Genomic DNA, 25,317 nt, shown 5'->3' with positions numbered 1-25,317 from the left:
TGAAGCCTGATGTGTCGTGCCGCTACTAATAATAATATATAATCTTGGCACAATGCAGCTAAATGAAAACATTTAGAAAAAGAAAAAAAAGATATTTCAGTTATGTAATGGCATTTCACTGACATCTACCACTTCGCTACCCAGCAGCACATCATCCCCCTTTTCTGCCCTGTGGCTTAATTGTTCAAATGCAATAGACAGAATGTTTTATTTCATGATAATCTTTGCTATAGGCCTGCTCCTATTAAAGACTTACTATAACATGTAATCATCGTATGTATAAACGGATACCATGTGCGTACAATTCATATGACTACAGAATAATAATTTTCTAAGTTGTTTGTCAAAAATACTGCAGAGTATATATAATTGTACCCTGTATGAATGAGTGTTCATACGTGGTCATATGTTTGAGTTATATTCAATATTCAAACTTCAGTGGTTTCATGTCATGTTGAACATGTACTGGGGGTGCAACTGGAAAGAAGCGAGGTAGAAAATATAAGACGTTAAGGGGAAAAAAAAATCCCACCAATGGTACTTTTTTGTTTTTTTCTGGAGTGTGGCGCGAGTGGTAGGTGTGAGGTTCTGTGGTGATGGTGGTCACTGAGGGATAGGTCACATAATAGCTGGGAGTCGTCATGAGTGAATCATGGAGATACCGAGCTTGGCACCAGCCGATTACAAGATTACAAGAAACAACTTTGCCTTGGAGATGTCCTTTTGACTTACCTTACTAGTGGATGTACCCAACGCCATCATACTCAATCCACTCGCCTATAGATAATAACTGGGAAAATGACATTATGTCCATTATCTGACCAGCTGATATTTTGATATCCAAACCCATTTTATCATAATTAGATTTGCCTTAAGCGATCCTAATTCATCGTCTCTCATTACACCCCGTATGTCATTAAAATCATCAGATGAGCTCGTATATAACAGCACGTTTCTTGAAGTGCAGCGACAAACATTTTCATGCTCTAGGTATGGCCGGAAGCTAATGAAGACCACAGGTTATATATCTACATGACACAGCGGACGGGAAGCAATAACTTGTTATGACTTCATCCAGGCTACACCACCACAATATAGTATCTAAATTTCCACCGTAAATATTGCCTATTCACCACAACATATGGTTCAGCACCTGTGCCGTGATGATTCCACCCTTTCTCCCGACATCAACATGTCACCATACTTTTGTTCCAGGCTGCAAACTGTGAAACATTACATGGAACAGTTGATGTGCTACACAACTATATTTCTTTTTCATATTCATTACGAATATATATATATATATATATATATATATATATATATATATATATATATATATATATATATTTATTATTTTGCTTTGTCGCTGTCTCCCGCGTTTGCGAGGTAGCGCAAGGAAACAGACGAAAGAAATGGCCCAACCCAACCCCATACACATGTATATACATACACGTCCACACACGCAAATATACATACCTATACATCTCAATGTACACATATATATACACACACAGACACATACATATATACCCAAGCACACAATTCACACTGTCTGCCTTTATTCATTCCCATCGCCACCTCGCCACACATGGAATACCATCCCCCTCCCCCCCTCATGTGTGCGAGGAAGCGCTAGGAAAAGACAACAAAGGCCCCATTCGTTCACACTCAGTCTCTAGCTGCCATGCAATAATGCCCGAAACCACAGCTCCCTTTCCACATCCAGGCCCCACACAACTTTCCATGGTTTACCCCAGACGCTTCACATGCCCTGATTCAATCCACTGACAGCACGTCAACCCCGGTATACCACATCGATCCAATTCACTCTATTCCTTGCCCGCCTTTCACCCTCCTGCATGTTCAGGCCCCGATCACACAAAATCTTTTTCACTCCATCTTTCCACCTCCAATTTGGTCTCCCACTTCTCCTCGTTCCCTCCACCTCCGACACATATACCCTCTTGGTCAATCTTTACTCACTCATTCTCTCCATGTGCCCAAACCATTTCAAAACACCCTCTTCTGCTCTCTCAACCACGCTCTTTTTATTTCCACACATCTCTCTTACCCTTACATTACTTACTCGGGGAAATGAAACACGGTAAGTTTCCAAGTGTATTTTCGTGTAATGATCACATCATCAGGGGAGATACAACAAAGAAATATAACAGTCAGTTGATATACAACGAAAAGACGTGGCTAGATTATCCTGGTGAGTGCAAGATATTGTGTGATCTATCGGGCTTCACAGTGGCTGTTTTACGTTTATCCTTTCGAAAGTATTTTCCTGCTTTGATAAAGTAATAGAAAATGACACCTGTTCCACAGGTATAATACCGGCCACGGCTCTCATGAACGGTTTGCAGGTGGACATCCCTGTCGCAAAAATGGCCTGGACCCGTGACATAGTCTAGCTGCTGCTGTAGATTAGATTTCAGGGTAGAGACCTCCTACTCGAAGACTGACCAATATGACACCTTCCTCTTTCCTCGAACAGCGATGCTATGGAATTTTCTTCCTTCTTTCGCCTTTTCCCTCAAACTTTTACCTACGTCTACAAACGTCTATGGAGCCCTGAATAATTTCTTTATTCTTTTTTCTCTCACAGTACTTTCTTTTCACCTAAGACGGCTATGACTCTGACAGTTTTTGCCCGTGACAAACATAATATACAACCTTAAACGTACCAGGGCGTCATTGGAGGTGCCAGGATGCCTTTCCTCCAGCTGGCAACGTTATTGCTTTGATAATGACGTATAAGTGATGTAAAAAATTTCCTGGCTGATCTATAACGAAAACTGTATTAAAAGAAAAGTGATTCTTAAAAAAAAATTGCAATGACGTTCTGCACTGTAAATATACTAAGACAAAGTAAAACAAACTTGTTTTTTCACATCTAATAGACCAATATGAAAGGAGCTCTATTGATTATAATCTTTTTTTTTGTTTTTTTTACAAACAATTTGAGAATTAACTTACTACACTAAATTTTGTGGCAGAATTTCTAATTTCATCCTTAAGACTTTTACTTTCCGGGAAAATGATACTGTAAGTCATCTATATTTTTCTTTGAAACTAATAAGGTTTATTGCAAAAGCTTTTTTTCGATACATATTTGAATTCATTGTGAAAGTCATTTTAAAGAATTTCTCATTAGCACGTTCGAATTTTGTTAAATTCTACCATAAACTAGGTCATCAATAATCCAACGTCTTGGTTAAATTTCACAGACTCAGCTCTACTCATTATCTGAGATTGTCAAACTTCTGTTTTCAAATTTCGCCAGTATGAGTAAAGATTTGTATCTCCAAATGATAAGTTTCGCTATCGCCAATGTACAGCCTAAGTTTAAAGAACGTCCTAGAAATCTTTGAATTGCTTCGCATGTTTCATTTAAATCAAAACCTGAAGGCCTTAGAAGTACAACGCTCGCACATTATTCAAAGCAAGGGATTTTTTTATAGGCTTATTGGCCCATGGTGGGTCACTTTGGCCTTTACATTTCAATGGGCCCCATCACCCTGCTTCCAGTCACTCGTGGAACTTTGGAAATAACAGTCGAAATATAGAGGCCACTAGAGATGCCCACCATTTCTCACGTATTTCCTGTGTAGAAGTGTCAGGTGGAGCTGGAGACAATCTGGCAGCTCTACTCCCGGTAGAGTTGCCAAGTGCCACAAGCATTATAAGAGTGCATGTGGTCTTAAAATTATTTTTAACACCGGAAAGTGTGGAATAGTTTTCGGTTAGTGGATGTAGCTTAATGCTGACGTCTTTAATGGCCCTGCCAGTTGATAGCTCTTAAGTACAATCAGCCAACCAACCAATTAGGGTTGCTTAATTGGTAAAATTGTAAGACAGTGGATTAAGTGTCAGAAAAATTAAAAGCTGTACTGCCCCAAAATGGAGGGGCATGTGACCTCTAGGCACACCCGGTTGTTGCGACGCGTTACTACGTCTTGAGTGGCTCATGATTCATAACTCTCACCTTAAAGTTATAAGCCAATATGTTTAGTTATGTTATTTATTGCTTCACTCGATATCACTTTATGTTACATAATGTATAAAGACTAACTACAATCAATTTTGCGACGTTCATATGTTTTAGTCAGGGGTCAGAATTCCCTCGTGCATAGAAATATCACCCAAAAAACGTATTGCAACTGCCATCTGAAAAGTATCACATGATGGCGTATCCATTTTCTGTTGAATCATTGTACTCAAAGTATCAACTCACGAGTTACGAGGCTCCAATGCGTGATGGAAAATCTGGATGTGCCTATGGCTAAAAGATGCATTTACCAGCCAATACACTTCCTTTAAGTATTCGTGTTTCATTTCAAACTATTCAATGAAATTGTGCGGTCTACAAACTCGTGAATAGATGGGGATGGTAGGCTTCAAACCACATAACGCAATATAAGAATGTTTTACACTCTTGACTGCTGGGTTAGGATATTTCTCATTCATGATATTGAATACACAGTAAATGAATCACGTAAAGATTTGACCCAACCAACGTTATTCTATGTTAGGTATGGTTAGAGCACTTTGTACCCTAGTCTAAAGAAACCTAGCCGATCCTTGTCTAAGAAACGTTGGGAGCAATTCCTCGGGTGATTCAAAAGTACGTCTCTTTCATGTAAAACATTAACAAACTATTCAAGTCTTTCTAATCCTCCTAAATTATTGTTTCCACATAGATAATTCTAACTTTCTATAACATTCGATTTAGACGTTTGAATACTAATTGTCCCCTTTTTCTAGAGTATAACTTCAAAGCATCTAAAATATTGATGGTAGAAACCTAGTGTGTAACAAAAGATTCGTAACGTCCTGTGCATAAATGTAAAAATTATATAATAGCCCCCTCTAAAGTATTTGGAATTCTACGTTTTCTCTGAATGAATAGCAGTTGGCGACCTAAACAACAGATAATCATTGTAAAATAAGAAACTCAACAGCCAGGTTTAACTTCATTTAGTATTACTGTACGAATATAATTGAAAATTACTTGCAATTCATTTGATTAATTAATTCGGTGGGATAGATACGGGAACAACGTCCAGCGCCATCTGAAGGTGGAGGATGAAGTTCTATTTGGCGCATGCGCGGAAGCACCTACAGCCAGTTTCATGGGACGTTTTGGCGTTATCCCATTTATTTTGTGTTCCGTCTCGTCCGGTCAGGAAGAAATCTTAGTGTATACAGAACAGTAACTTGAATTCTCTCACCACCAGATATGTGTCAGCGCCTGGCAAGGAGTTTCTGTATTCCATTAAGAATACCAAATTGTTTAGTGTCGAAAATTGTTCTCTGAATGTTTATTTTTGAGTGGAACAGGTGAGAGACCACAGGGATTCGAACATTGGTATATATCAACACGAACATGCCAAAAGGTAGCTGCTGCAAGGCAAAGGGATGTACTTCCAACAAGACTGACAACCCAGAATTGAGTTTTCATTCCTTCCCTAAAAGCAAAGAAAGGTATACGTAATCATTCTATATGACTAGTTTCAAGGTTGGCCTCTACTGGCTCACATTAATGCCAGTATTAGGCAGAACTGGGTCTGCCAGTGTCAGGAGTAGCACTACTGACCTAGTATCAGCAGTGCCATCACTACCGTGCTAGTCAGGAGTGCTATGACTGGCCTGTCAGAGCTAAGAACACCACCACTGACATCCTGCTGTGTTAGGAATGCTATTACCACTAACCTGCCAGTGTCGGGAGTGTCACTACTGGCCTGCCACAGTGTCGGGAGTGTCACTACTGCCCTGCCAGTGTCGGGAGTGTCACTACTGGCCTGCCACAGTGTCAAGAGTGCCACTATTGGCCTGCCACAGTGTCGGGAGTGTCACTACTAGCCTGCCACAGTGTCAAGAGTGCCACTATTGGCCTGCCACAGTGTCGGGAGTGTCACTACTAGCCTGCCACAGTGTCAAGAGTGCCACTATTGGCCTGCCACAGTGTCGGGAGTCACTACTGGCCTGCCACAGTGCCAAGAGTGCCACTATTGGCCTGCCACAGTGTCGGGAGTGTCACTACTGGCCTGCCCAGTGTCGGGAGTGTCACTACTGGCCTGCCACAGTGTCAAGTGTGCCACTATTGGCGTGCCACAGTGTCGGGAGTGTCACTACTGGCCTGCCACAGTGTCAAGAGTGCCACTATCGGCCTGCCACAATCACTAGTGCCACAACTGGTACGCTGTGACAAGAATGCCACTATTGGTCTGTTACAGTCAGGAGTGCCCCTGCTGACCTGTCACAGTGTCAGTACTAGCCTGCCACAGTGTCAGAAGTGCCACTACTGGTCTGTTACAGTGTATGGAGCGCTGCTACGGGCCTGACAATTTCACTACTGGCCTGACACAGTGTCAGAAGGGACGCTACCGTCCTGCCACAGTGTCAGGAGGGGCAGTACTGGCCTACACAGTATTGTCAGAGTGCCACTACTGCTGCTGTCTAGCTAGTTTCAGGAGTGCCCTTCATGACTTCCCATAGTGTCAAACAGTGCCACTACTGGCATCCTACAGTGTAAGGAGTGTTAGTGCTAGTGTTAGGAGTGTCTTATCTGGCTGGCCATTGTGTCAAAGTACCCCTTACAGTTTCATGCAATAGTGTCAGAAATGTCCCTATTGGCCTCCTAATGTTATGAGTGCCACTGCTGGCCTGTCAGATTTAGGGGTGTCCTTAGGGGCAAGTTTAACTAAGGCTGTGGACACCAGATGAGTTGTAGGGCCCATCATTTCCTGTAACTCAAAATAAGAATATGACATTATATGAATATCATAGAAGCTACCCGTATAGTTGGATCTGGCTTCATAACTCATGTTTATTAACAATTATATTTGTAAATATTGTCTCCTCTACTTACATTAACTAAAGTTTCATTTGAATACAAGACATTTAAAGATTATTAGATCTATTATAGATTTGTTATTAAATACCATGCAAAATCTGAATGTCATCAGTAAGTGGGGTCCTCCAAAGGATAGGGCCAACCGCACATGCCATGGGTGCCCTGGCATAAACTGGCCCCTGTTGGTCAGCTGATGTGTTAGGTTGTCAGTATCTGCTACCCAGTCAGGAGTACCATTACAGTCTGACCACAATGTCAGGAGTGCCACAGTTAGCTTGTTGCAGTTTCAGAAGTAATACTTCTGGCTTGTCAAAGTGTGTGGCATATTAATGGCCTACAACATTGTCAGGATTGCAATCACTGGTCTGCCACAGTGTCAGGAGTATCATTATTAACCTGCCACAATATCAGGAATTCCATTTCTGGCTTGCCATAAATGTCAGGATTCCACGTACTGGCCTGCTACAGTATCTGGAACACATTACTGACCTGTCATAATATCAGGAATATCATTACTTACCAAGCACAGTGTCTGTAATATCATTACCAGTCTGACACAATGTCGGAAATTCCATTACTGGTTTGCCACAGCGTCAGGCATATCATTACTAGCCTGCCACAATGTCTGGAATTCCATTACTGGCCTTCCACAAAGTCAGTAATATCATTACTGGCCTCTGATAGCTCAGGAATATCATTATTGGCCTGCCACAATGTCAGGAATTCCATTACTGACCTGCCAGTGTCAGTAATATCACTACTGGCATGTCACAGTGTCAGAAATGTCATTACTGGTCTGCCATAGTATCAGGAAAGCCATTACTGGCCTGCCATAGTATTGGGAAAGCCTGTATTACTGGCCTGCCATAGTGTTTGGAGTACTAATACTGGCCTGTCACAGTGCCAGGAATGCCATTACTGGCATGTCAGTGTCAGGAATGCCATTACTGGCCTGCCATGGTATCAGAGGTGTCACTACCAGCATGCTACAGTGTCAGGAGTGCCAATCCAAGAATTCCATTGTGTTATGGGTGTAAATACTGGTCTGTCACAGTATCAGGAATGCATCTTCAGGTCACCTTCAGTGTCATGAGTGTCACTGCTGCCTTGCCACAGTATCAGGAGTGCTATTGCTGGCCTGCCACTGGCCTATCACAGGGTCAGGAATGCCACCACTGGCCTTCCACAGTGTAAGGAATGCCACAACTAGCCTGCCAAAGTGTCAGAAGGGCCACTTCTGTTCTATCAGTGTCAGGAGTGCCCCTACTGGCCTGCAACAATGCTAGGAGTGTCATTACCAGCCAACTATAGTGTCAAGAGGGCTACTACCAGCTAACAATAGTGAGGCCACGTTAGGCCTGCCACATTGTCAAGAGTAACACTGTTGGTCTTTCATAGTCAGTAGGGCCTCTGCTGGCCTGCTGTAGCATCAGGAGTGTCATTACCAGAGTGGTATTACTATTACTGGCCTGCTAAAGTGTTATAGGGGTGTTCATAGAGTTGTTGAGTGCACTAACAAAGTCAAAGGAACACCTCTCCAAATATCCAAATCCCCTACGTACTTTGGTGTTCTTGTGTGTTGAATTTTATCTCCTCTAATATTTGCTGGTAGACAACTTGTCTTCTTTGGTGGGACTCTTGTAACAGGTTTGGGATGATTTCAAGTTCCAAGTCTCTTTCATACATTGATTCCTGCAGCATATTTCCTGCTATCTAGATAGCATTCATATTGAGCTTTCTTTTCACTATGATCCATCTTTGTTACATTTACTTGGGTTGAATTTCATCAACCATGAATCACACCTCCTTGCTTTGCCTCTCTCCTGTACTTTTGTGTCACCTGCAAGCATTTCTGGTAGGAGTCCATTCCTTCCAGATCAAAAAAGTAATGATCCCAAAAATGAAACTTGCAGCGCTCCACTGTTGATCATCACCCAATTGGAGAACTCTCTTCAGACATGTGTCCTTTGTTCTCTTTCAATGAGATAATCCATTGAAGGAGTATTTCTGATTATTCCTGCCTGATAATCCTCCATCGTAATCATCCTTCCGTGGTATAATGTCATGGTACAATGTCAAATGCTTTATGGCAATCTGAATACAGTGAATCCATCCAGCTTTCTATTTTATCTAAAACAAAGTTCACACTTTCATAGAGATCTAACAGGTTTGTCAAGCATGACTTTTTCCTGAAATTGTGTTACCCTTGTATAGGTAATTTCTCCTGTAGAAAGCCATCCTTTTGCCATCTTATAATCTTTTCTAGTACCTTACAAACCACACTCATCAGGAAAACTAGTCTGTATTTTGGTACTTCTTCTAGATACTCTGTCTTATAGATAGGTATGATATTTACAGTTTCTGGGACATTCCAATTTATAGTTTGTTGGATTTGGGATTGTATACCTGTATTTCACATATCTTAAGTTAGTGGAAACTGTTTTGACATAACCTTCTATCATTCCAGGTTTAAGATATGGTGTGATTTGATTAAAAGGCCAGATTTGAATCACAGTAAAGCTATCACCAACCGGATGTCCATGAGGGTATGTTCGCTGCATTTTGAAGATCGGATGTACATGAGTCCCAACAATAAGTCTAGACTGATATGGTGTGCTGTACCAAAGCCTGTCACAGGTAAGAGGATTTTAGCATTTAGTCATGGAATGCAATTTCCATTGGTAAGCATACCAAAAAATCTACTCGGTGAGAAAGTGTGACGTAATGTTTTTGAAAACCCCACTAAGCTTAGTCATAAATGAGAAATTGAAGGGGAAGGATAATATTTAAAAATTATTCCAAAAACTCTGAAGAAATATAGTTTTAAGTGCATAGGGGGGGTGGATATGGAGAGAATGACTAAGTAAGCACATATAATCCAGATCAGTGCAAGTAGATACAGTAGGATGATGAAAGAAAAAGTCAAGGACAAATTGAAAGAGTATGTGTGTGTTAAAGTTGCTATGATTTGAGCAAGTTTTTACTTGAATCATTATGAATTGTAGGTGGAATGGGAATACCAAATTACTACATAGATGATATGAAAGATGATGTCATAATCATTAATGTTTTTGGTTTAATTTTCCCCATGTAGATATATGTTTGTATGGTACTTGATTGAATAAATAGGATGTCCAGTAGAACACCTGTGCTTGAATTTAGTATGTACGAGAAACTGACCAAAGATCAGGAAAGTGGATTGAGTAGTGCCAGGTAGTATGGAAAAGAAAATTTAAATTTAAAAGTTTATTTTTTCCCACAGATTATGAAAGTTCAGAAACACAGTCAACTTCATCTTTAGGCATATCAGAAAGTTTGGATAATAAGGCATCTGTGGCCAAAAATATAGAAGCACAAGAAAAACAGATGGGAATAACAGGTAAAATAAATATTGAAGAATATTATTGTCACAACAGAAATTCTTGCTTTTGATCAATTTACTGAATTTCAGGCATTCATATGTACTAGATAAGCTTTCATCTCTTTCCCTTTGACAAAAGGAAAAGGATATAGTATATTAAAGTTTCTGGCCATTTGTTTGCTCTTTCAGTTGCCATCTCCATACCAAAAGAGTGCACATTCATTATAATCCTGTTCTGATGGCCAGGGTCATGTATTTTATTCATTAAAGATATGCTTCTTGTTTTATTGTTTGGTTTCATCATATGTTGGTAGATTCTTTTTTGGATTTTTTTTGGGATTTCATATTACTGTGAAGCAGGATTGCAAGTCATTCCCTTGAGAATTGATCATCCCAGCCTCTTTGCTAGTCTTTGGAGTTAGGGTTTTGGACCCAAAGCTTTGTAAGTAATTCCTCCAGAAGATGCATGTATGATCATGATATATATGTAATTGAGAGTAGATATAGTCCATGACTTGGAATTTTCCGGTTCATCTCTGATTGTAGTCCCTGTCCATTAATCCAATTATTTTTATGCCCTTGTTATTCTCTTGCACAACTGTATTCTCTCTGTCCTCCTTTACCTTCTTTTCTTTTACCTTTTCCTTTTCCATACCTTCCAATACTTCCATCCCCTTCATCACCTCCAACATTACCTCCTCTCCCTTTTTCATATATTTCTTTTTACAGCTATACAGCCAACAGAATCAACTGTGCTGGCACAGCCTCTTCCATTAGCTAAGGGTAGCAAGAAATTTGATTGGTCATTGGCTCTTGATGAAGATGTCATCGTTAAAGAAGGTATGGAGTATGATAAGGATTATTTTTAGCAGTATTGCATGACAAACGAATTGTTTGAAATAATGTGGGAGTGCGTCAGAGATGTGCAGTATCATGTCAGTTTATTTTTTTTAGGGATGGGGCATTATGTGAAATGAATAAGAGGTTTCCTTGTATTAATGAATCCTAATGGAACAAAAAGGAAGTTAACTTAGTTACTCTGTGCAAATAATGCTCTTTCAATTACAGAATCAGAGGATTCAGATACATTGGTAGGCCTTTAAGATGAAGAGGATGTTGAAAGTTTGTGCGAGTAAGAGCAGGGTTCTCTCATAAAGAGACAGACAATTGTTGGACTCTCATTTTGAGTGGAGAAGAATTATTGAAAGTTATTAGTTCAGGGAATTTGGAATTCTGATCAGTAAGGATGGCAGTGCAAAAGCAAATATTTTGAGTAGGATCATGTAAGGAAGGAATTGGAAGAGTACCAAGAGCTGTGGTGACTGGAAAGTATTTATATTTTGAATCTGGAAGAAGATTGATTAATGGATTTCATGTCCCAGCTTTGAAGTATGGAAGTGAGGCCAGTATTTTCTGTCCATTTAAAGTAAGTGAATAGTAAGATTGAAAATGAAATATACAGAATATGTTAAAGATGTGTGTGGAATTTACAAATTATTAGAAAGAAGCACATATTAAAGCCCTTTGAGATGATATTGCTGCATGAAAAACTTAGGATACGATAATTTGGTAAAGAACGTGCATGATGTTTTAGTTGAAGCACAAGATGTAGATGAACAGCAAGATAGTGCCAGGAAACAAAGAAAGGCCACGCCTGCTCACATCCATATACAAACTGCCATATGTAATTTACCAAAACCACAGCTCCATCTCCATATCCAAACCCCACAGACTTTTCCATGGTTTATCCTGGACATTTCACATGCCCTGGTTCATTCCATTTGTGGTATGTTGACCACAGTGTATCAAATTGTTCCAATGCACTATTCTGTGCGTGCCTTTCACCTCCTGCACTTTCAGGCCCTGATCGCTCAAAATCTTCTTCACTGCATTCTTCCATCTTAAACTTAGTTTCCTGCTGCTTCTTTTTCCCTCTACTTCTGACACTTATATCCTCACTCATTCTTTCCGTATTCCCCATGTGTTGCAGAAGGGGACTAAAGGGGGCAGGAGTGGGCTGGAAACCCTCCCCTTGTTGTATTTCAATTTCTGAAAGAGGAAACAGAAGGAGTCAAGTGGGGAAGTCTTATCCTCCTTGAAGGCTCAGATTGGGGTGCCTGAATGTGTGGATGTAACCAAAATGAGAAGAGAGACGAGATAGCTAGTATGTTTGAGGAAAGAAACCTGGATATTCTGGCTGTTGAGTCAAATGAAGCTCAAGGATAAAGAGGAAGAATGGTTTGGAAATGTCTTTTGGATTAAAGTCAGGGGTTAGTGAGAGGTCAAGAGGAGTAGCACTACTTCTGAAGCAAGAGTTGTGGGAGTGTTTGAAATTGTAAGAAAGTAATTTTTAGATTGATGTGGGTAAAACTGAAAGTGGATGGTGAGAGATGGGTGATTATGAGTGCTTATGCACCTGGCCATGAGCAGAAAGATCATGAGAGGCAAGTATTTTAGGAGCACCTGAGTGATTGTATCAGCAGTTTTGATGCACAAGACTGGGTATTAGTGATAGGTATAATTGGTGTGTGTGGGGTATTCAGTGTAAAAGAGAGATGTTTGAAAATGAATATGCTGAGAGGGACAGCTGGAAGGATGTTTGATTAGTATTTTGTCAAGGCAAGGTTGAAGATTTGTTGAGGTTTGAAAAAGGGGATACAATGTCAGGGAAAAGAGAGTAAGTGAACTTGGAAAGGAGACGTTTGAAGAAATATCAGGAGAGATAGAGTCTAGAATGGCAGTCTGTGAGAGCAAATGAAGTGAGTGAGAGTAGGTGAGGAATGGGTGGTATTTAGGGAAGCAGTGATAGCATATGCACATAGCACATGTGGGAGGTGGGCAGATTAAAAAGGGTAGTGAGTGGTGGGATGAAGAAGTAAAGTTATTAGTGAAAGAGAAAAGAGGTGCATTTAGGTGGTACTCAAAAGGAAGGAGTACAAATGATTGTGAGATGTATAATAGAAAGTGGAAGGAGCTCAAGAAGGTGCACTGGTTGAAAAAGAGGACAAATGAGAGTTGGGGTGAGAGAGTATCATTAAACTTTAGGGAGAATAAAAAGATGTTTTGGAAGGAGTTTACGTAAAGGATGTGCGAAAGTCAAGAGAACAAATAGGGACATTGCTGAAGGGAGCAAAATAGTGTGGAGTGAGATGAAGTGTGTATTTTGAAGGATTGTTAAATGTGTTTGATGATAGAGTGGCAGATGTAGGGTGTTTAGGTAGGAGTGGAATGCGAAGTGAGAGTTAGGGAGAGTGGTTTGGTGAAAAGAGGTGGTGAAAACCTTGCAGAAGATGAAATCTGGCAAGGCAGCAGGATTGGATGGTATTGCAGATGAATTTATTAAGAAAGGGGGTGACTGTGTTGTTTATTGGTTGGTAAGGATATTCAGCACATATGTATGGATCATGGTAAAGTGCCTGAGGATTGGAGGAATGCATGCATAGTGTTCAGACTACACAGACATAAGTTTGTTTGGTACACCTGGAAAATTATTTGGGAGGGTATTAATTATGAGGGTGAAAGCCTGTACAGAACATCAGATTGAGGAAGAGCGGTGTGGTTTCAGAAGTGGTATAGGGTATGTGGATTATGTGTTTGCTTTGAAGAATGTAATTGAGAAATACTTAGAAAAACAGGTGGATTTGTATGTAGCATTTATGGATTTAGAGAATGCATATGATAGTGTTTATAGAGATGCTTGTGCAAGGTCTTAAGAATATATGATGTGAGAAGTAAGCTGCTAGAAGCAGTGAGAAGTTTTTATTGAGGGTGTAAGGCATTTGTACGACAAGGGTGTGTGATGTCACCAAGGTTGTTTAATTTGTTTATGGATGGGTAGGTGAGGGAGATAAATGACATCTGTTGGAGATGAGGGGGCCTGGGAAATGAGTCAGTTGTTCGCTAATGATACAGCACATTTGACTAATTTGAGTGAGAAACAGCACAAGTTGATAACTGAGTTTGGAGTTTGATACAAAAATGGTTTAATCCAGCTTGAAAATTCCTTAGAGTCACTTGAATAATGTGTGCTTATGGAATGGTCACTGAGAACGAGATCTGAGAGAGATGCTGTGATGTACACAATGCCAGGATATCATCTAGAAGTCACTGTCATATGCACACAGCCATTAGCACTGGCAGACATACAACCAAGCTTAATTTTTATACTTATATTTCTTTTATATTTTTTTCTGGTCATATGTTCAGATGGTCATAAATCACGGAGGTTGTAAGTAGGGATAGACAGTGTGTAAAGTAGCCACAGTTAGTGGGTTAAGAAGCTGTTATATTGATAAGGGAATCCTTGCTCTTTGTAAGTTCATTGGATGTATGTTTCTGATTGTATGTGTGGAGTGAGAGGCTGTATACACTAGATCTACCCATGGAAGTAAGTTCATAACTAAATATATATAGATAGATGTAGGGCCAAGTTAATTGGGAGTTAAGTTTGAATGGAGAAAAACTGGAGGAAATGAAGTGTTTTAGATATCTGGGAGTGGATTTAGCAGCGGATGGAACCATGGAAGTGGAAGTGAGTCACAGGGTAGGGAAGGGGGCAAAGGTTCTGGGAGCTTTGAAGAATGTGTGGAAGGCGAGAATGTTATCTCGGAGAGCAAAAAGTGGTATGTTTGAGGGAAAAGTTGTTCCAACAATGTTACATGGTTGCGAGGTGTGGGCTATAGTTAGGGTTGTGCGGAGGAAGGTGGATGTTGGAAATGCTTGAGGACAGTCTGTGGTGTGAGGTGGTTTGATTGAGTGAGTAATGAAAGGGTAAGAGAGATGTGTAGTAATGCAAAGAATGTGGTTGAGAGAGCAGAAGAGAGTGTATTGAAATGGTTTGGTCACATGGAGAGAATGAATGGGGAAAGATTGACAAAGAGGATATATGTGTCAGAGGTGGAGGGAATGAGAAGTGGGAGACCAAGTTGGAGGTGGAAGGATGGAGTGAAAAAGATTTTGAGTGATCAGGGCCTGAACATACAGAAGGGTGAAAGGCGTGCAAGGAATATAGTGAACTGGAGTGATGTGGTATACTGGGGTTAACGTGCTGTCAATGGATTAACCACGGCATGTGAAGCGAACGGGGTAAACCATGGAAAGTTTTGTGGGGCCTGGATATGGAAAGGGAGCTGTGGTTTTGGTGCATTACACATGACAGCTAGAGAGGGAGGGAAGGGGGTGCCATTTCATGTGTGGCGGGGTGGTGATGGGAATGGATGAAGGCAGCAAGTGTGGATATGTACACGTGTATGTATGTATATGTATATATACGTTGAAATGTATAGATACGTACATGTGCGTGTATGGGCATTTATGTATATACACTTGTATGTGGGTGGGTTGGGCCATTCTTTCGTCTGTTTCATTGTGCTACCTTGCTAACGCAGGAGACAGTAACTAAGTATAATAAATAAATAAATAGATGTAGATACAATGAGAATCCAGAGAATGATTAGAGGTAAGGTACAGTATTGTGAAATGGTTGATAGAATAAAAGATGTAGTGCTAAGTTTGTAAGAACATATAAATAGAAAAAGCAGAAGAGTATTTTAGAGGAATGAGATTAGTATGAATAAGTAAGAGAAGGAGCCTGTATGTGAGTGATGTAATGATGAAGGAATCTACTTGGATGTGTTAGATTTTTCTTATTCTTTAAGTAATCCACATTCATAGTTGGAAGGAGTCTGTATAATGCATATCTGTGTGATATTTTAGACATCTCATAAAGGATAGATAAAGTAAATGAGCTGAAAACTTTTACAAGAGGAGGCTAGGATCATTTCCTCTGATAGAGTTTCTGATATTTCTAGTGCAAACTGATAAAGCAACAAAGCTTTTCATGAGATAGAAATACAGATGGGATATTTAATATTTTGTTACTAATTAAGCCTTGCATTTTAGAAAGTATGATGGATCAGGACAACCACTTGGATCTCTCTAATCCTTCGTCACCTGTAGCAGATTCACCATCATATCGTCCTGACACCAAAGAAGGCATTCTGAAGCATGATCATTCAGGTATAGAACTTGTTACACTTTTATTCAATTTTGAAGTCAGGTAGTTAAAGTTCTTTATCTTATGAATTTTCATGGGTCTTAGCATCATTTATCTGTATTCATCTCGCATTGCTACCTCACTCATCTCACCTGATGACATGAAGAAAAGGTGTGTGTGCGTATTATATACCAACTTAATTTGTCCCTTGGGTATACTTGCACAATATGTCATTATACAGCATGGGATCTATCAATTTCACTCAGTTTTGGAACTTTTCCTCTTTCTGTAGTTTGTCCAGTCTTTCCATTTTATATTTCATTAGTGTTTCCTGTATGCTGTCCTTCCATCTCTTCCTTGGTTACCCTGTTTGTCTTCTCCAATTTGGCCTTCAGATGAATAACAATTAGGATATTCTTCCCTTCTCCTTCCTCTCAGTGTGTCCCAGATGTTTTTGAGGTTGTCTTTTCTGTTTCTCATACCAATTTGTCACATTTAAGCCGTCAATGGCCTTCGCTCTTTATTTGTTTTTCCCTCATTACTCGTAGAGGTTTTGTTTCAGGTGATAATGATTTATCTGTAGTAAGAAATGAAGCTACTGGATCTTGTATCAAAGTCAGGATTAGGACATATTAAAGATTAGTTTTTAACTTCAATTGTAATGTATAAATCCTTGAATATAGAGTGCATCATATATAATGGCTTACTTTATATTTCAATTCACTCAGTTTTTCTTTTTGCACTCATGTTGCTGATACTTTTATCAATAAATTATTAATGAACCTGTTATGGTATTTGATGACTGAGCTAATGTTTTAACATATCAGGTTCTCTTTATGTTTAGTATACTATTTTGAAATTGAAATAAGGCAGTGGTTGAAAATATGATAAATTATGGAAAGCAGAACAACAGATATTCAACACATTTATTTTTGTTATCACTAACCCTGCCACTAGACCTCATGTAGATCTACATAGCCTGGAAAAGGGAACCTCATTTAGATCTGTGATTTGTGCATTCACACCAGTAGTCAAATCTCAGCTAATATGTGTTAGTGGCACAAGATGCCTAGGGTCTATTTATAAAGACAATTATAGATGAGTTTTTCCAGTTACCCATCAGCCATAGCATGGGAAAAATGTTACAGTAGACTGCTGAGTTGGATGAAATTAGGTGTTATTTGCTCTGTAATGATAAGGAGTCTTGTGATCCAGATGATAATCCAACTAAGAGGAGCAGGGGTGGGTGGGTTGACGTCCTCCTCTCCTATATTCTTTTCCAGAAGTGGGAACAGAGGAAAGAGCCAAATGAGGATCTTTTCTCCTCAAAGGCTAAGACGTGTTCTGGATGCTACCGTACTTATGTAGGGTAAAGTTTAGGGCTGTTTTCCTTGTTTCTTTATTTTTCATACTCTTGTATGATGTTCTTTCACTTCATAAGAAAGTAATTGTTTATTCCTTTACTTGAAAAGTGCCCAGTTTTCAGAAGCTTCTGGAAATTTATTTCTGCTTAAGGATCTGCTTAAGGAGGTTGATTAACTTTGTTCCTTATTCTCGTGGGTAGATCAGATACATGCACTCTCTCAGATTACTTGAACACATCCTCAACATGTGTACAAGTTGTTAAGTCTCCAGTAAAATATGAAAATTCTAATTTCTCCATGTTACTTTTTTATCAAGGCAAACCCATAAAGTTTCCATATCTGGCATTAACCCACTGTAAACTGCTTTCTAGATTATGCCAGTAATGCATTGGAAAAACTTAGGGAATTTTCAAAACTGAGAAGTTATTTTTCTTTTAGAATTAAAAGCCCTAATGGATATGAAGGGGCACAGGAATTCACCAGTTATGGAGACTTCTCTGCCATGGCCACCCCCTTAAAGGAGTTTCCTGAAGGAATGGGCATCAGAAATATATAAATATAGAAATGAAGGAAATAAGTTAAGACAAGAAAAACACATATTAGCATTTCACACTCACATTATATCCAGTTATGAGGTGTCAAAGGTACTAGTGGTTGATATAATTCTGCCAGTAACCAAGCCAGGCAAGAAAGTGAGGTGAACAAATGCCAGATAGTGGCATGTAGTTGCCAGGTAAGTTTTTGCATAGCATATTATCAGGCATTGTTAGAAAGAAAAAGAACGAGAGAGAGAGAGAGAGAGAGAGAGAGAGAGAGAGAGAGAGAGAGAGAGAGAGAGAGAGAGAGAGAAAATAGTTACTTATAATGGGGTAAACCATGGAAAGTTCTGTGGGGAGAAAAATAGTTACTTATAATGGGGTAAACCATGGAAAGTTCTGTGGGGCCTGGATGTGGAAAGGGAGCTGTGGTTTCGGGCATTATTGCATGACAGCTAGAGACTGAGTGTGAACGAATGGGGCCTTTGTTGTCCTTTCCTAGTGCTACCTTGCACACATGAGGGGGGAGGGGGACGTTATTCCATGTGTGGCAAGGTGGCGATGGGAATGAATAAAGACAGACAGTGTGAATTGTGTGCATGTGTATATATGTATGTGTCTGTGTGTGTATATATATGTGTACATTGAGATGTATGGGTATGTATATTTGCGTGTGTGGACGTGTATGTATATACATGTGTACTGGGTAGGTTGGGCCATTTTCTTTTGTCTGTTTCCTTGCGCTACCTCGCAAACGCGGGAGACAGCGACAAAGCAAAATAATAGTAATAATGATTATTACACTCTTTTTCTTCTAATGATGTGAATTATCACCGACATATCTAGCTAATGTCCCTACATACTGCTACAACAAAATGTTCCTACCCACTACTTATACCTAATGTTTCTACCTAATGCTTCTGCGTAATGTTCCTACCTACAACTTCTGTTAGTTCCTCCTGTCATTTTGACAAAAGGCAGAGCTGGTGCATAGCACTCACTGCAGGAAAATTTAGAATTGCAAAGAATGAGTTGTGGGAGTTAAATGTTGTCAAGTGTTCTGTGTGACGAGATTATATGTTTGTGGACAGAATGCCAGCAGTCCACGGGTGGTGACACAAAAAGAAGAGACAGCTACCTGGGTCAGAGGAGTGCAACTTGACAATCACTAAAGTGCTTGCTAAGCACAGCTGTCACTAACCCACCCAATACCCAGACCATTGGCACTGGTGTTATACCTCTGGTCAGTGGCTACCTATCATTTGCTACTTACTCTGCTCAAGCTATTTTTCTCTAATACTTTTCTAGATACATAGATGGTTATTGTTCCATTCATAAGTAAGGAACCATCTGAAGAGAACCATGTAAAAAATATTTGAAAAATACAATACACCTTATCATTGTAATGATTATAATTTGATGCTTATTCCTGGGGTTAGGGGAGAAAGAATACTTCCCATGTATTCCCCGCATGTCATAGAAGGCAACTAAAGGGGACGGGAGTGGGGGGGCTGGAACCCCCCTCCTTGTATTTAGATTTCTAAAAAGGGAAACTGAAGAAGGAGTCAAGTATGGAGTGCTCATCCTCCTCGAAGGCTCAGATTGGGGTTTGTGGATGTAACCAAGATGAGAAGAAAGGAGAGATAGGTAGTATGTTTGAGGAAAGAAACATGGATGTTTTGGTTCTGAGTGAAATGAAGCTCAAGGGTCAAGGGTGAAGAGTGGTTTGGGGAAGTCTTGGGAGTAAAGTCAGGGGTTGGTGAGTAGACAAGAGGTAAAGAAGGAGTAGCACTACTCCTGAAGCAGGAGTTGTAGGAGTATGTGATAGAGTGTAAGAAAGTAAATTCTAGATTGCTTTGGGTAAAACTGAAAGTGGATGGAGAGAGATGAGTGATTATTGGTGCCTATGCACCTGGTCATGAGAAGAAACATCATGAAAGGCAAGTGTTTTGGGTGCAGCTGAGTGAGTGTGTCAGCAGCTTTGATGCACAAGACTAGGTTATAGTGATGGGTGATTGAAATGTGAAGGTGAGTAATGTGGTACTTGAGGGTATAATTGGTGTTTATGGGGTGTTCAGTGTTGTAAATGGAAATGGTGAAGAGCTTGTGGATTTGTGTGCTGAAAAAGGACTGATAATTAGGAATACCTGGTATAAAAAGAGAGATATAAGTATATGTATGTGAGTTGGAGAGATGGTCAAAGGGCATTACTGGATTATGTGTTAATGGATAGACATGTAAAAGAGAGACTTTTGGATGATAATGTAGCTGGAGGGATGTCTGATCACTATCTTGTGGAGGCAAAGGTGAATATTTGTAGAGGTTTTCAGAAAAGAAGAGAGAATGTTGGAGACAAGAGAGTGGTGAGAGTAAGTGAGCTTGGAAAGGAGACTTGTGTGAGGAAGTACCAGGAGAGATTGAGCGTAGAATGGCAAAAGGTGGGAGCAAATGACAAGAGGGGAGTGGGTGAGGAATGGAATGTATTTACGGAAGCAGTGATGGCTTGTGCAAAAGATGCATGTGGCATAAGAAAGATGGGAGGTGGGCACATTAGAAAGCGTAGTGAGTGGGGGGATGAAGTAAGATTTCAAGTGAAAGAGAAGAGAGAGGCGTTTGGACGATACTTGCAGGGAAGTAGTGCAAAAGGTGAATAAGAGGGCAAATAAGAGTTGGGGTGAGAGAGTATTATTAAATTTTAGGGAGAATAAAAAGATGTTTTGGAAGGAGGTAAATAACATACATAAAACAAGAGAAAAAATGGGAACAGCAGTGAAGGGGACAAGTGGGGAGATAATAACAAGAAGTGATGGAGTGAGTATTTTAAAAGTTTGTTAAATGTGTTTGATGATAGAGTGGCAGATATAGAGTGCTTTGGTCAGGGTGATGCGTGAAGTAGAGGGTCAGGGAGAGTGGTTTGGTTAAGAGAGATGAGGTATTGAAAGCTTTGCAGAAGATGAAGTCTGGCAAGGTGGTGGGTTTGGATAGTATTGCAGTAGTATTTATAAAAAAAAAAAAGGGGGGGTGACTGTGTTGTTGACTGGTTGGTAAGGATATTCAGTGTATGTATGGATCATGGTGAAGTGCTTGAGGATTGGTGGAATGCATGCATAGTGCTATTGTACAAAGGCAAAGTGGATAAAGGTGAGTGTTGAAACTACAGAGTCATAAGTTTGTTGAATATTCCTGGGAAATTGTGTGGGCGGGTGTTGATTGAGAGGGTGAAGGCATGTACTGAGCATCAGATTGGGGAAGAGCAGTGTGCTTTCAGAAGCAGTAGAGGATGTGTGGATTAGGTGTTTGCTTTGAAGAATGTGTGTGATTTGTATGTAGCATTTATGGACCTGGAGAAGGCACATGATAGGGTTGATAGAGATGCTTTGTGGAAGGTCTTAAGAGTATATGGTGTGGGAGGTAAGTTGGTAGAAGCAATGAAAAGTTTTTACCAAGGATGTAAGGCATATGTACGAGTAGGAAAACAGGAGCGAGATTGGTTCCCAGGGAATGTCAGTCTGTGGCAGGGATGTGTGAAGTCCCCAAGGTTGTTTAATTTGTTTATGGATAGGGTGGTTAAGGAGGCAAATGCAAGAGTATTGGAGAGAGAGGCGAGTAATGCAGTCTGTTGGGGATGAGAAGGCCTGGGAAGCGAGTCAGTTGTTTGCCGATGATACAGGTCTGGTGGCTGATTCAAGTGAGAAACAGCAGAAGTTGGTGGTTGAGTATGGAAAAGTGTATGAAAGGAGAAAGTTGAGAGTAAATGTGAATAAGAGCAAGGTTGTTAGGTTCAGTAGGGTTGAGGGACAAGTTAATTGGGATGTAAGAATGAATGGAGAAAAATTGGAGGAAGTGAAGTGTTTTAGATATCTGGGGGTGGACTTAGCAGATGATGGAACCATGGAAGTGGGAGTGTCGCAGGTTGGGGGAGGGGACGGAGGTTCTGGGAGTGAGGAAGAATGTGTCGAAGGAGAGAACATTATCTCAGATAGCAAAAATGGGTATGTTTAAAGGAATAGTAGTTCCAAAAATATTATATGGTTGCGAGGCATGGGCAATAAATAGGGTTGTACAAAGTAGGATGGATGTGTTGGAAATGAAATGGTTGAGGACAATATGTGGTGTGAGGTGGTTTGATCGAGTAAGTGATGAAAGGATAAGAGAGATGTCTGGTAATAAAAAGAGTGTGGTTGGGAGAGCAGAAGAGGGTGTGTTGAAATGGTTTTAACATATGGAGATAATGAGTGGGGAAAGATTGTCAAAGAGGATGTATGTGTCAGAGGTGGAGGGAAAAAGGAGAAGCTGGAGACCAAACTGGAGGCGGAAGGATAGAGTGAAAAAGATTTTGAGTGATTGGGGCCTGAACATACAGGAGGGTGAGAGGCATAGAAGGAATAGAGTGAATTGGAATGATGTAGTATACTGGGGTCAATGTGCTGTCAATGGACAGAACCAGGGCATGTGAAGCATCTGGGGTAAACCATGGAAAGGTGTGTGGGGCTTGGATGTGGATAGGGACCTGTGGTTTGGGTGTATTACACATGACAGCTAGAGAATGATTGTGAACGAATGTGTCCTTTTTTGTCTGTTTTTCTGGCACTACCTCAAAGAAGCAGGGGGTAGCGATGCTGTTTCCTGTGGGGCAGTGTAGCGCCAGGAATGGATGAAGGCAAGCAAGTATGAATATGTACATGTGTATATAGTATATGTCCATGTATGTAAATGTATGTATACATTGATATGTGTTGCCAATGCCCATGTGGCTTTGACAACATTGCACCTGAATGGTTTGCATGGTGATTTTACAAACAATTGTACTGTTGCTGTTATAGAAAATTATTAGTCAACTGCATAAACTGCAACAAGAAAAGATTTATTATATATGGTGAAACAATAATAATCAGGAATTAGTTTTTCAGTTTAGGTAAAATAAATAATTGAATGTTTATATTGACAACTCATTTCACATCCCTCCTTCACGCAGTCCCCCAGACTCATCTCCAAGTATTGTTGTTTCTTGCTTGAATCTTCCACCAGAGCTGTGTCATCAGCAGACAGCAACAGACTCCACCCCCCCCCCCCTACATAATGCATATGTGCCACTATCTCTTAGACCCATGCATAGACCCTCAACATCCCATCAATAAATAGAAAAGTCATAGTAACATCACACACCCCTGCTGAAGACCAGCCTTCACCTGGAACCACACACTTTCCTCTCTTCCTACTCATACACGTTCTGTACACTGTTGATAAAAACTCATTGCTTTGAGGTGCTTTCCTTCCACTATACATTCGCTTTAGATGCAGCTGGTGTAGTATGGGGTGGACTGAAGGTTACTGAAAGGGGGCAAGAGGTGCACTGGGGTTATTTGCATCACCCCATTATCTAATTTATCAAATGTTGCCATATCAAAGGTAATGCAGAAGATATGTAACAGACATAATGAAAAATATGGTAATGAGAGCTTGAGATGGTGATGGAGTTGGATGAGGAGAACTGGGATGAAAAGGAAGCAAACTAGGCTTGTCTGCATCAATAGACAGAAGTAGTAAGTGGAAACATTAGACAGGAGCAATAGGTAGAATCATTAGATTGAAGTAGTATGATGTAGGAGTATTAGTTAGGAGCATTAAGTAGAAGTAATGGATTGGAACATTAGGTTGGAACATATGGCAGACACATTAGTTAGAAGTTGGTCACTGTGCTATAGTTGCCCTCAGTTAGTGGCCTGTGAAGGGTGAGGCACTAAAGGCTAAAAAGCAGCAGTGGAGTTCCACCAGTTAAGGAGACACTTTTGCCATGACCACTCCCTTGAGGGACTTTCCAAAGGGAACGGGCATCAGAGATAAAGATAAATAGCTCTGCATCAACCCCTGAATCATCTGATTCAGACACCATTTCAGTTAGGGAGATCCAGATTTATTGAAATGTTTACGTTTATCATGGATGAGGTAAATATTAGGTTAGTGATGAACACAAAAGAACGTTTCTGCCCAGCTGGTGGCATACAAATAGAATGGTATTTTGCCTTGACATAATTAAAATCTGCATGATAAGTGCATGAATCCTTCAAATATGGTAATATGCATTTTGAATGAAAGAAAGATTCTTTTAGGCATTGAAATTATAGAGATAAAAATCTTTGATTTTTTTAATTTGTCACCAGTTGTAGCACAGTGTTGTAAGTCAGTACAACATATGCTAATTTTAAAGGATCAGAAGTCTAAAACTTCATAACATGAAGTCTTGCTGTATCTTTGTTTATGGATCATGAAACATAACACATACTTGCACAGCATATCTTGACATTATTATGCCCATGAATTATGTAATGGTAAAAGAAAAATAAAAAATTGATTGAATCACTTGTGTGGGTTGCGGTAATCACTGAACTTATTCAAAGCTTATGCATGAGGCTTAAGTCGGACACTGCTTAGGGACGGCACCTGGTGCCATATCCTGGGTACGGAGGGTTGGTAAACCGTATGGGATTTGCAAACTGTTTTTGGCAGCCTTGGACTGTTAGAAGGAAGGTTGTTTATTATGACAGGTCATATTCCATGGCCAAAGGGTTTATACATTTACTTGTATAGTAATACAGATTAATAAATCATTCAGTAAAATATCTTGATTTGATATCATCAGTAATGTCATTGTGTTAGGAAAACTGGAGTAACATGAGAGCATAATCACATCATAACAGTTGCTAGAGGTCTGACTTTTTTTCAGTTTACTTAATTTGGAATTTAGACACTAGCATTTTGTGTCATTTTTTACTGACATATCTTGTGTAATATAAAGAATATTATCAAGTTTTGTATGTTACCACCTTTTCTTGAGACATACTGTACTTCATAGTAAGTTTTAGAGGGTCTGGTATAATTATCAAAAATACATTTTGTGCTGAAAGGTTTTGTATTTTTAACAAGTGAGATCTGCATGTTATAAGAAATAATTACTGGAATTGAAAAATCTCAGAATTAGTACTTTGATGAAAAGAATTTATGAAAAAATGGAAATATGATAACTTATGTCACTGGTAATTCATAACACATTCATTCTAAGTTCTCTATTATGAATTTCTTTGAAATTAAGCAATGTTGAATAATCATTATGTTTTTCATATCATAGATAATGATCTATCTTGCAGAATGTTAGAACGTTTTGTAAATTTAACTGTGGTGATTTTCTATCCTTAATA

At 39.8% G+C, this 25,317-nt stretch overlaps 1 protein-coding gene across 6 annotated transcripts in view; it reads left to right on the top strand.

Moving 5' to 3' along the window:
- The first annotated feature begins 5,105 nt into the window (after positions 1–5,105).
- The window catches only part of LOC139760398 (uncharacterized), a 63,581-nt gene continuing 43,369 nt past the window's right edge, over positions 5,106–25,317 (top strand). For 3 of the 6 annotated variants that reach the window (XM_071683573.1, XM_071683544.1, XM_071683580.1), the window contains exons 1-5: positions 5,108–5,493; positions 9,333–9,502; positions 10,128–10,244; positions 10,956–11,066; positions 16,128–16,244. In XM_071683573.1, the coding sequence (XP_071539674.1) occupies positions 5,396–5,493; positions 9,333–9,502; positions 10,128–10,244; positions 10,956–11,066; positions 16,128–16,244 (613 nt within the window). In that variant the 5' untranslated portion in view covers positions 5,108–5,395. Of the gene's footprint in view, positions 5,494–6,420; positions 6,541–9,332; positions 9,503–10,127; positions 10,245–10,955; positions 11,067–16,127; positions 16,245–25,317 lie in introns of those variants that run through there. The other 3 variants (XM_071683533.1, XM_071683563.1, XM_071683554.1) reach the window with 3 other exon arrangements.

This window comes from Panulirus ornatus, chromosome 3 (assembly GCF_036320965.1).
Source record: "Panulirus ornatus isolate Po-2019 chromosome 3, ASM3632096v1, whole genome shotgun sequence".
Taxonomy (NCBI): domain Eukaryota; kingdom Metazoa; phylum Arthropoda; class Malacostraca; order Decapoda; family Palinuridae; genus Panulirus; species Panulirus ornatus.
Note: the sequence above shows the minus strand (reverse complement) of the source record. Positions and strands in the feature narration are given on the sequence as shown.